Raw genomic sequence first — 12,998 nt, 5'->3', positions numbered from 1 at the left:
CTTTCAAATTAAAGAATAATCCCTGAATTAAACATTTGATTAATAAAAGTCATCTAGAATTCTGTTTTTTCATTTAACTGTTTCAATGAATCTTAATCAAACGGTTCTGTGTAACCCTGAAATCTCACATTCAACTATCTAAAGTGGCCTCAGCCTGAACTCTAATTTAAACTTTCATTAAGAATTCAACACAGAAAGACGGGGGGAAAAAAAGGAAAAAAAAATACAAAACAACACACACAAGATGATCTGAAATAGTTTAAAGCCATCCCAAAAGAATCAGGCAGAGTATAACTTTTAGAACTAAAAGAACTGAAATTGAAAATACTGAAAGTGATGCAAAATTCAATATCAAACGATGTGAACATAGGAGGTATGGTTACGAAGTCTGCACATGACACCAAAATTGGAAGTGTAGCGGACAGCAAAGGAGGTTACCTCAGAGTACATGTTGATCAGATGGGCCAATGGGCTGAGGAGTGGCAGATGGATTTTAACTTAGATAAATGTGAGGTGCAGCATTTTTGAAAGGCAAATTAGGCCAAGGCTTATACATATAATGGTAAAGTCCTGGGGGTGTGTTGCTGAACGAACAGAGCTTGAAGGGCAGGTTCATAGCTCCTTGAAAGTGGAGTCACAGGTAGATAGGATAGTGAAGAAGCTGTTTGGTGTACTTGCCTTTATCGGTCAGTGCATTGAGAAAAGGAGTTGGGAGGTTATGTTTCGGCTGTACAGGGCTTTAGTTAGGCCACTACTGGAATATTATGTGCAATTCTGGTCTCCCTCCTATAGGAAGACTGCTGTGAAACTGGAAAGGGTTCAGAAAAGATTTACAAGGATGTTGCCAGAGTTGGAGGGTTTGAGCTATAGGAAGAGGCTGAATAGACTGGGGTTATTTTTCCTGGAGTGTCGGAGGCTGATGGCTGACCTTATAGAGATTTATAAGGTCATGAGGGGCATAGATAGGGTAAATAGACAAGGTTTCCCCACCCACCCACCGCCGGGAGCAGGCTCCAAACTAAAGGGCATAGGTTTAAAGATTTAAAAGGGACCTAAGGGGAAACTTTTTCATGCAAAAGTTGGTGCGTGTATGGAATGAGCTACCAGAGGAAGTGGAGGAGGCTGGTACAATTACAACATTTAAAAGGCATCTGGATGAGTATATGAATAGGAAAGGTTTAGAGGGATATGGACCAAATGCTGGCAAATGGAACTAAATTTATTTAGGCTATCTGGCATGGATGAGTTGGACTGAAGGGTCTGTTCCCGTGCCGTATATCTCTATGCCTCTATCTGATGGAACTGTCTGAATGTAAGAGCTACAAAGATATTTAAACAAAACTGATTATTCTATATACTTTTAAGAGCAACTTGCATTTATTATGCTAATAATACTGTATAAAAGGTCCCAAACTACTTCATGGGAATATTAGGGGGCAAAAGCTGACACCAAAGCATGGTGAGTGACATTAGGCAAGACAGCCAAAAGCTTTATCAAAGAGGTAGACTTTAAGGAGAGTCTTAAAAGCGTAAATGGTAGTAGACAGTTGGAAAAGTGCGGACAGGGAAATTCCAAAGCTTCAGATAATGAAAACTGAGGCCATGGTCAGCAATGGAGGAACAATTAAAATCAGGAATTCTCAGAAGTCCAGAATTTGCTCTCCTAACAGACACCTTTTTGCAAAGACAAATCTAAATATAATTAAAGTTATCAAAAAGTGTTATTCAGTAGGAGGAGTTTAAAAATTGAAGTTCATTGCTGCAACTGTATGCCAGTGTTCCAATACCATCCTTACACAACATTCCTTGGAAATTTGTAAACCTTTACCTCTAAAGAATCTCCTGATATAACCAGTGTACAGTCATGTTTCCGTCTGAAAGCATTCAGCTCCAAATGAGCTTCACCACGATTCATTACCTATGAAGACAAACCTCTCATTGATGTCAGTACATAACAACGCAACAATGCAATTTATCCTGGCCAGAAAGGCAAATCTAGCATTTAAAAGTTAATATTGACAAATATAAACGACAGAAATTATGATCTCACAGTAAGTAAATCATTATCATCATTGAATGCCATGGATTTTTAAGTGATCTTGAGTGAATAATTTTGCTGGTGCAAGGAATTTTAATAATCTAATCTTGTTTCATTTAGTTTAAATAGATGATAGTGGAGCAGAAAATGTTATTTCCTCAAATAAAGTTATATTACAGAAGTGGCAACTAAAAATAAGTTTGTTAAGGACATTAAATAAGCATTCAGATGCAGTAAGTAGGGTCTCTAACTGTGAGCCAGGAGGCTCAGCCTCAATTTCCATCAGTTCCAGAGGCATAAAATAACATCTCTAAGTTGATTAGAAAATATCTTCACTTTCAGACTTAACCATTGTCCCTGTGCGTTTTCTCTAGTTGTGTAGCACTGCTACCCTCTACTGGGTAGAAAATTTTCATGATGTCCTGCATCACATTTTTTTAAAATTGATGTACCAATATTGGTTTTCCCTTCTGCGCTCGACAAAAAACTTTCATCTCCCCTTCCTAGCTGAAAACATTTACTTAAAACGACCACAAGACAGCAAGGCCATAAAAAAGGAATACAAATAGGGTACTCAGCCCCTTCAGCCTGCTCTGCCATTCAGTAGGATGATGGTTAATCTGAGGAACAAAAACAAAGTTGCTGGAAAAGCTAAGCAGGTCTGGCAGCATCTGCGAAGGAGAAAACAGAGTTAACATTTCGGGTCCCCTGACCCTTCCTCAGCCTCTTTTGTTTTTGTCCTTGAAATTTACAGCATCCGTAAGTATTGGTTAGAATGACTAATCTGACATTCCTCAGGTGCACTTTCCTGCCTGACCTTTTCCTGTAACTCTTGATTACCCAATTAATAGAATTAATTTGGGGGCAGAACGTGGATGTAGTCTGTAATGACTTTGGTTAGGCATTTGACAAGGTCCCTCATGATAGGCAGATCCGTAAGATTGAGGTATCAACGATCCACAGTGGGTTGGTAATTCGGATTAAGATGGGTTCAGTCATGGAAGACAGAGGAGTCCCAATTAATAGAACAAAGAACAGTACAGCACTGGAACAGGCCCATTGGCCTACATGTCTGTACTGACCATGACGCACTCTAAGATAACCCCATCTGCCAGTATACAATCTATTGTCCCTCCATTCCCTGTCTACGTATCTGCACAAATGCATCTTAACCTTTGCTATCATATCTGCTTTTACTATCTCCCCTGGCAGCATGTTCCAGGCTCCCACCACTCTAAGAAAAAAAACAGCCTGTACATCTCCTTTGAACTTGTCCTTTTTCATCTTAACTCTATTGCCCCAATTATTTGACATTTCATGCCTAGGAGGAAAGACTCTGACCAGTCACCTTAAATATGCCTCTCATAATTTCAAACACTTCTATCACGTTGGTCCTCAGCCTCCAAAGTTCTCGTGAAAACAATACAAATTTGTCCTCCCTCTCCTGATAGCTAATGCACTCCAATCCAGGCAACATTCTGATAAACTTCTTTTGCACCTTTCCCAAAGCCTCTGCATCCTTTCTGTAGTGTGGTGACTGGAACTGCACGCAATTCTCCAAATATGGCCTAAGCAAAGGTTCATACAGCTGCAACACGATTTTCAACTGCTATACTCAATGCCCTGACTGAAGACAAGCAACCCGAAAATCTTCTTACCCATCTTATTCCTGTGACTTTCAGGGAACTATGGACTTGACCCCAAGATCCCACTGTACATTAAAGTTCCCAATGATGCTGCCATTTACGAAGTACTTTCTGCTTGCATTTGATCTTCCTAAACATATTACCTCACAGTTGACTGGATTAAACTCCATCTTTCATTTCTCTGTCCAACTTTCCAACTGATCTATGTTCTATTGTATCCTTTGACAACGTTCCTCACTATCCACAACTCCACCAAATTTCATGTTGTCTCGCCAGACATTTTTATCCAATCATTTATACCTGACAAACAGCAAAGGTCTCAGCACTGATCCTTGCAGAAAACCACTGGTCACAGATCTCCAGTCAGAAAATCACCTTTCCACAACTACTCCTCTGTCTTCCATGACTGAACCCATCTTAATCTGAATTACCAACCCACTGCGGATCGTTGATAACTCAATCTTACGGATCAGCCTATCATGAGGGACCTTGTCAAATGCCTAACCAAAGTCATTACAGACTACACCCACGTTCTGCCCCCAAAAATCATCTTTATCAAGCTCAAAGAACATTCAAATTATAATGGATGACAACCCCCACACAAAGCCATGCTATCCCTATTAAGTCCATCCTTTTTCAAATGAGAGTAAATCTTGCCGCTGAGTCGTCTGTAATAATTTCCCTTGGTATGTCCCACTGGTGTAGGTTCACTGGCATATAACTTCCTGAATTACCCCTGCTGTCCTTGTTAAACAAAAGGAACAACACTGGCTACTCTCCGGTCTTCTGGGACCTTGTATCCTCCCTAGCCACAGGCAAAGATCTCTGTCAAGAACCCAGCCGTCTCCACCCTTGCTTCCCTCAATATCCTGGAATAGGACCCATCAGACTTGGGGACTTAACTATTTTCATGCTGTTCAAGCCACCTAATACTTCCTCCTCCTTAATATTGATACGCCCTGATTACTGATATTCTGTTTCCTAACCTTACCATGATCCATGTGCTTTTCCTTGGTGTGTATTGATGCAGAGTATTCATTAAGGACCTCACCTATTTTCTCAGGCTTCACGTATAAATTCCATCCTTTGTCCTTGAGTGGGCCTACCCTTTTCCCAGCGACCCTCTTGCACCTAAATATACAAATGAATGCCTTGTGATTCGCCTTAATTCTGCTTTCCAAGGATATTTCATAGCCCATTTTAGGTCTCCTAATTCCTTGTTTAAGTTCTTTCCTGTTTCCTTAATACTCCTCAAAGGGCTTGTCTGATTTTTTCTTTCCTGAAACCTTATTCACGCTTTTTCCCCCCTTTTTGAAAATACTTTCAATATCTCTTGTCATGCAAAGTCACCGAATCTTGCCATCCTTATCTTTCATCCTCACAAAAACATGCTGATCCTGAACTCTGAACAGCTGGCCTTCAAAATATTCCAACTTCCAATGTGGATTGTTCCTCAGACAGCCTCTCCCAGCCTAATTTCTCCAGTCTTTCCCAATATTGTTGTAAGTATCCTTCCTCTAATTTAACATTTTCACCCAAGGACCAGTCTAACTCTTATCTTAAAACTTTTGAAATTATGATCACTATTCTCAAAATGCTCCCCCACTGAAACTTGAATTACCTGGCCAAGGCTCATTCTTCAATACAAGGTCTAGTATAGCTCGTTTCCAAGTTGAAATGTCTAAACCTTCTGGATGTGCCTAACAATTCTGCACCATCCAACACCTTGGCATTTAAGGGAGTCCCAATCAATTGTGGAAAAGTCAAAATCACCACCACAACAATCCTGTTGTAGTTAGATCTTTCTGTGACCTGCCTGCATAACTGTTCCTCTACTGCCTGCTGACTATTGGTAGGCCTATAGTAATAACACCATCACAATGATTGCACCTTTCTTATTCCTAGGTTCTTCCATTTGGTCTTGCTGGATGAACCCTCCCAGGTGTCCTCTCTTAGTGCATCTGTTACATGATCCCTAATTGGCAATGCCACTTCCCCCACCCTCTTTGTCTTGCCTGAAACATCTAAACCCTGATACACTGAGCAGCCAGTCCTGCCCTTTTCTCAACCAAGCTTCTGCAATGTGTACAACACCAAGTTTCATGTATTAATCCAGGCTCTAATTCATCCGCCCTAATTGTTTTACTTGCTCTATTATACAGACTTTACACTGCCAGTCCCACCAAGATCATTAACTTGGCCCTAACTGTCCTTCCTATTAGACTAACTTGCTCTAATCTCTACCATCTCCTCTTTTACTCTACATGTTGATATACTGCTCTGGTTCCCAAACCCCACACTAGTTTAAACCCTCCTGTGCAGTACTAGCAAACCTCCATGCAAGGTTATTTGTGGCCCTCCAGGTTAGGTGCACCCTGCCCTTTCTTGCACAGATCCCTTCTGCCTTGGATATTCCAATTATCCAGATATCTGAAGCCCTTTCCATCCTATATCAGCTCTTTGGCCACACATTCAACTGTATTTTCTTCCGATTTCTAGCCTCACTAGCATGCGACACATGGAGTAATCCTGAGATTACAACCCTAGAGGTCCTGTTTTTCAACTTTCTTCTTATCTCCCTAAACTTCCTTTGCAGGGCCTCATCTATCTTCCTGCCTATGTCATTACCACCAATATCGACCACAACCTTTGGCTGTCATCCTCCCCTTTCAGAATGTCCTGTGCCCACTGAGAAACATCCTTGATCTTGGGACCACGGACCATCCTGGAATCTCGTTCACGGCCACAGAAATACCTATCTGTGCCCCTGACTATACAGTACCCTATCACTACCACTCACCCACACTTTGACCCTCCCAGCTGTAAAAGTAGGCTAATAACGGGGCTGCTGCCGTTTCTTTCCAATGAGAGGCCGCTACCACCAACACAATCACCACCCCCTCTATCTGCACGTACACAACCAGAACAATATCCAAAACAGTGTACTTGTTTGGCTGAAGAATAGCCACAGGCAACTCCTGTACACTCTGGCCACCGCTCCTGGTGGTCATATATCTGGCAGATTGACTGCTGTGACCTTATCCCTGAAACTCCCATCTTAAAACCTTCTGCCTCCTGTATGCTCCTCAATGAGTCAATCTGCTGCTCCAACTGATCCACGCAGTCTGAGTGGGTCAGGAACATTCGACTTCTCCCTGATCTCCCAATCTCACAAGAGGTACATACCACTCCACTAACTGTCAGTACTACCACTCCACTTACTAGTGGATTAAAAGAAAAGACCTTGACTTGCTGTACTTGAATGCTGCTCACCCTTCTCAGAGAAGCCAAACACTCTCAAAAGCCTGCACTTTGACTTCAATGGCAGCCTTGTTCTTGTCTGCTGCCTTGAAGAAGGAAATTTTTCTCCCAGAATCCTCCTTAGTCACTTTACAAGACCACCCTCTTTAGGACACACTTCGTCCTGCTGAGCACCAGGTGCTATGCGATGTCCTTGTTAGTTACACTCAGCAAACTGACTTCTCCCAGAATCCTGCTCAGTCACTTACTATTGCTCCCTGATCAAGAATCACTTGATGAATCATCCAGTTCTGGCTGAGATGTAAGCCGTTAGTTTCTCTGAGTCACATTACCTAATCAGTGCTCTATATTTTTAAACCAAAATCACCCCAATATTCATTGCCAGTTTCTTTCCTTATACGATGTTTTCAAAACTGAAGTTAAATATATTTTAATGAGGCAAACTGCACAAATAATAATTTAATATTTAAGCTTCAACTGAGAAATATATATCAGTACAATATTAAAAAAAAATTGAGAGATTAAATGCACTGGGAATTGTGTCAGCGCCTTTTTGAAACTAGACTTATTCCATCAGTTAAACTTCTTTAAAACAAAGATTAAAGTATTGAAAGTTAAATTAATTAGTTTTTTAAAAAAACTGTATCTGCAAAGATTCATTTTAGCATTTAACAGTTTGATGCTTTTTAATATGCTTGTGCCTATTTTGTTACTTGCAGGGTGTATTTCAATGAAAGTTTTATGCTAAATATGTCAATGTATGCAAATTTGCAACTGAAGGACAGCTATGGAGATTGTGTTATCAATGCTACTTGCAGAGACTTGGTCCTGAGCTTGATTGCACTACAGGGAATGTCTAGCATAATTTATTGCTCACACCATTTAGAATTTCAGCCAGCAGTTCAATGCGATTGAGCATTAAAAGTCCAGTTTTCCATTTGCCAAACACAAACAACCCAAAGTGAGAGGAGGTTTGCTGTGGGTTACAATGTCATAGAATGTTACAGCCAAACCAACAGCATGACATACATGAATGACCGTGTGCTTGACTAAATCAGTTGAGCTGAAGTCTGGTTCATGAGTTTGAATGGCAAGGGCAGTAAAAGAACTTTAAAAAGAATCACAGCTGACAGATTACACATCTAAAATATACTACTATCTGTACTTTCAAACTGTGACACGGCGATTTATAATTCTGCTCTGGAAGGCAAACAAATGAATACACTTGTATCCTCCTGAAACATGGAGAGTCACAAGGATGAGAATTTTGCAGGGGTGCTGTTCATTGAATGGATTACTTGCTTAACTGGCCTATTTACTTGGATAGATTTCACTGCATTAGCAAATTAAATGTCTATGTTCAATAAAATTCAGTCATATCTCAGTTGTGTGTGCCTGTAAAACATTCTCAGCTGCATCCTTCTTAATGACATGTTTCTTCCACACCATGCACTTTACAACAGTTTACAAAAGATGTCTGTTACTTCAAATAGGGAAAAATATCTGTCTATAAAACTCAAAGAAAACTTTCCAGATCATTTGAAAAACTCTCAATTTTTGTCAGTCATACTTACAGGGCGAAAGATGTGAACATCCTGATTTCGAGACACCAAATGAGAGCTTTTTGCAATACAAGTAGCTGTTTCCAGCTTATCTCCTGTCAACATCCATATCTGGAAGAAAATGCAAAGCATAGCTCCCATTAAAATGCAAACGTGGTGATAAAGCTGAAAAGAGACAAGTGCTCCAACAAGTGTCAAGAAACAATTTTAACTCAAGAAGTGTAGTCAGCAATCTGATTTTAAAAGTTAGAGTAAAGTGAAATTCTGGAGCAGTGCCTGTGACATTTGGAGAAGTTCAACAGTCTGAATTTGACAAACTCGGCTGCAGATGTCCATTTTACTGTTTCCAGTAAGTGATAAAGGAATATTGATTAGTATAGTTAGGCAGAAAGGAAGTGTTTAAATGTTTTGTGAAATGAATCATTTGTTAGCTCTTTCAGGTTTATCCTCCTTGGAGCTTTCAAGTAGTTAGTATGATACAACTTGATTTGATGGCGTGGTGAATAAAAGATGGCCAGTTCTCTAAACGAACTGTGCTTTTCCAGGGTGGAGAGAGAAACCAAAAGGATTTTTCACTGTAGAATGTAAGAGAGTACCCTTTCTCAGATATTCTGAAGACCATCCCCTGAAACCTACGAAGTCACCAACCAGACAGTCCTGAGAGCACTGATATTCAAATAAGCCATACCTATCCAGAAGAATGGTATGAGCATAATATACAACACTTTTCAAAATTAAGGGGAACAAATGATCAAGGACACACCTTGCAAATACTTTTCTGGTGACGAACATCACATTCGATGTTACTTTTGTAAGGATATACACAACATACACAAGGATAAAACACACATATTTACTGTTTTGTTCAACAGACAGACACAAATTAATCCACTTGTTGAAATTATAAAATTCTCCCTCATATGGAACACTAAGATCTATGAAGAGATATGATCATGACACTTGCTGGAGTAAAATTATGTATGCACTCTACTCAATTTAATTTCAAATAGGTAGTATTGAATCTCTCTCATTAAGTGTTCTTCAGTCTTTGCCCTCCTTCAAATCAGAACACACGATGTTTTCAATTATGACTTGAATTAACTATAGTCTATCTCATTTACATTAAAAAATGGTGAAATAAGAGAGCTTAATTCATCCCAAAAAACTCTGCTTATATTACCCATGACGTACCACAGCAAACATGGCAACTCAGTAGTTATAACAGAACTTAGCGCACACCTCTAACAGTTTAAAAAAAAATCCCAAGGTCCTACACAATTGGAAATGGACAGAAAAAACAAGTAATGGAGTGGTAACCAAAAGAGTCCATTTAAAAAGAAAAATGGATTTTTACAAGTCATTCACTGCTGGACTGAGAAGAACTAGCAGAGGTCAGATAGGGAGCTCCAGAGTGTAGCAAAGATAGCTGAAAGATCTGCAAAGTGTGTGGAGGTGTATAAAACTGGGGGGATGACAGCAATCAGCAGGGAAACACAACTGAGGGGTTTTGTGATGAGAGCAATATTAAAATGTAATATTGGGAAAGACAGTCTTTGTAGGCCAGTAGAAAGGAGGATTATAGACAACGTTTATGTAGGATAAAATTAGGCTGGTCCACGTTGTGGGATAGATGACTTAGGGTTGGGAAATGTGACGAGCATCTCGTTTAATAGATCATTGCTTTATCATTTCATTTAAGCCCTTAATGGTTTTTCAGCAAATACGGCTTTATTGACAACTGTGACTCATGCGAATTGTATAATGCTGACCTTTATTCCAGCATTTCTCAACATCTCTAGGGTTGGTCTCACATCTGCTTGTAGTTGATCCTCCACTCCAGTGAGGCAGAGAAGTTCCATTTCTCGCTCAAGACTTTCCACAACAGCTGCAACCTTTAATGAGCGATCATGAACACTTAACTTTGCTTGATTGTACCGGTTCTGTAAATAACGGAATGGAACAATTTTTCAACTGACTGAAATTGTAGCGGAAAAGGTTGAAGTCGGGCACAAATATTCTTAGTGATCACAACATGAATGCACGCTTGCACAGTGCTTTGTACATATAGTTCAAGTCCAACACAATACAACCTGTTGAAAGAAAACACAAAATGCTGGCAATAGTCAGTAACTGGTTCTGAAGCAAGTTCTTTGACCTGAAACATAAACACTGTTTTTCTCTCTCCACTGAAGTTACTAGACATGCTAATGTATGTCCAGTATATCCTGATTTTAGTCCAGCATCCATTTTATTTTGCTTTTGTTTTTGCACAACTTTACTGGACAGGTTGATACATTGAAGAATTTTTCAACACTGAGTACACTGTACAAAAATCCAATGTAAATGTCAGTAAGTAGACAAAATAATCCTGCGCTTTTTTGGCATTTAAGTTGCCCTGGCTAGAAAAAGTGAAATAATATGTTGATAAGGCAGTTTTTAAAAAATGGATTTCCAAATAGAGGTACAAAAACAAGAAAGTTGAAATAAATCTCTTTAAATAGTGGTTTGGCATTAGCAGGGAGCCGTGCTTCAAATTCTTACTTTAAGAAGACTATCAAGACCTTAGAGAGATCTAAGTTCAAAATAAAACTGTGGAAGCTGAGATTGTTCTTCTTAAAGTACAGAAGTTTAAGGGAAGATTTAACTAGAAGCATTTAATATTGAGTGTTTTGGGAAGAAATTGTTTCTGGTAACTAAAGAGCAAATTTAAGGCAGCTGGTAAAAGAGCTTAAGGTAAGATGAGGTGAAATTGCACGTTATTCAATTACAGTCAAGGTTGCAGCAGACCTAAACAAAAAAAGAAATTGCTGGAAAAGCTCAGCAGGTCTGGGAGCATGTTCTGAAGAAGGACCCAAAAAGTTAATTCTTATTTTTCTCCCTAGATGCTGTCAGACCTAAATTTTTACTGCAATTACTGTTTTTGCTTCGGATTTCCAGGATCTGCAGTTCTCTTGGTTTTTTGCTACAAACGTAGTTTGTTCAAAAGAAGATCAATTAAAAAGCTGCAAATGGGGAACTGGGTGGCACAATGAGACAGACACAAGATCAATCCAAAACAGTATGGCACTACATCTGGCAAGTTTCATTTTATTTCACGTTAGCTTGCATTTACAGGATGAAACTGCATGTAATTTCACATAGGTGAAGTAGTTAAGATTCAGTTAAGAAAGATTAAAAAGAAAAACTGGGAACATTTCTGGAAATAGCAACAGCAACAAATTGAAAACATTCCTGAGGCAAAGTTTCAGTTGTCTCCATGTAGTGTGGACCTGGAGATACCCCTGTGCTAAAAAATATTAATTTCCCAATTACCAACATCCTCCCCACCTTCATTAAAACATATTTCTATTTTCTTTCATACATGGGATGTGAACATCACTGGCCTTAAGGGCAGCATTTATTGACCATCCCTAATTGCCCAGAGCGCAGTTAAGGATCAATCACATTGCTGTGGGTCTGGAGTCACATGTAGGCCAGGCCAGGTAAGGATGGTAGATTTCCTTTACTGAATGGGAAGGAATGGGAGCCCAGATGGGTTTTTCTGTCAATCGCAATGACTCCATGGTCATCATTAGCCTTTTAATTGCAAATGATCAGTGAATTAGAGTTACTTCATCTGTCAAGATGTGATTTGTACCCAGATCCCCACAACATTATCTTTGGATTAACAGTCTAGTGACAATACCACTAGGCCATCATCTCCCCTGCTTGAATTAAAGATGCTAGAATCTTGAATTAAATACTTTAGTAATGATTTACCATTTCCAGTAAGTTCTAGACAAATGCCTCTAAATAATTACATTATGACAGAAATCACGCCCACTAAACAAAATTTAAAAGGACATATGTTATTGCTGACATGTACAATAAAAGCGCATAAGCTACTAACTTGCAAGAGTGCCATATAAATCATGCTATTTTACGATCTGTGGACTACAAGATAATCTTCCATTCACAGGGTGCACTAAATGGGTAAAGGTTAATACAGACTTCACTCATACCCTGTTTTAATAGTGAGTTCAGATTCAATTAAAGTGCCACTGATAAAATTTGAGTTGCAGCATTGCAAACCATTAGGTTTATAAATAGAAAATAAGATAACTAACTTGTGGCAGAAAGTATTATCAGGAAGATCTGCTAGGGGCGGCAGAGTGGTTAGCACTGCAGCCTCACAGCGCCAGGGATCCAGGTTCGATTCCAGCCTCGGGTAACTGTCTATGCAGAGTTTGCACATTCTCCCCGTGTCTGCGTAGGTTTCCTCCGGGTGCTCCGTTTTCCTCCCACAGTCCAAAGATGTGCAGGCTAGGTGGATTGGCCATGCTAAGTTGTCTGTAGTGTTCAGGGGTGTGTGGGTTATAGGGGGATGGGTGTGGGTGGCTTGCTCCAAGGGGTGGTGTGGGCTTGTTGGGCCGAAGGGCCTGTTTCCACACTGTAGGGAATCTAATCTACAGTAGTGAGACCAAATTCGGATACATCTGATTTACAATTTTT

General features: G+C 39.7%; 1 protein-coding gene across 2 annotated transcripts in view; it reads right to left on the bottom strand.

The window, feature by feature from the left end:
- atp9b (ATPase phospholipid transporting 9B) overlaps positions 1-12,998 on the bottom strand; it is a 384,890-nt gene that overhangs the window by 35,950 nt on the left and 335,942 nt on the right. For both annotated transcript variants that reach the window (XM_048529464.2, XM_048529465.2), the window contains 3 exons: positions 10,277-10,447; positions 8,520-8,618; positions 1,829-1,918 (listed from right to left, as the gene is read on the bottom strand). In XM_048529464.2, the coding sequence (XP_048385421.1) occupies positions 1,829-1,918; positions 8,520-8,618; positions 10,277-10,447 (360 nt within the window). The remainder of the gene's footprint in view (positions 1-1,828; positions 1,919-8,519; positions 8,619-10,276; positions 10,448-12,998) is intronic.

Source organism: Stegostoma tigrinum, chromosome 5, assembly GCF_030684315.1.
Source record: "Stegostoma tigrinum isolate sSteTig4 chromosome 5, sSteTig4.hap1, whole genome shotgun sequence".
In the NCBI taxonomy this organism is placed as follows: Eukaryota; Metazoa; Chordata; class Chondrichthyes; order Orectolobiformes; family Stegostomatidae; genus Stegostoma; species Stegostoma tigrinum.
Note: the sequence above shows the minus strand (reverse complement) of the source record. Positions and strands in the feature narration are given on the sequence as shown.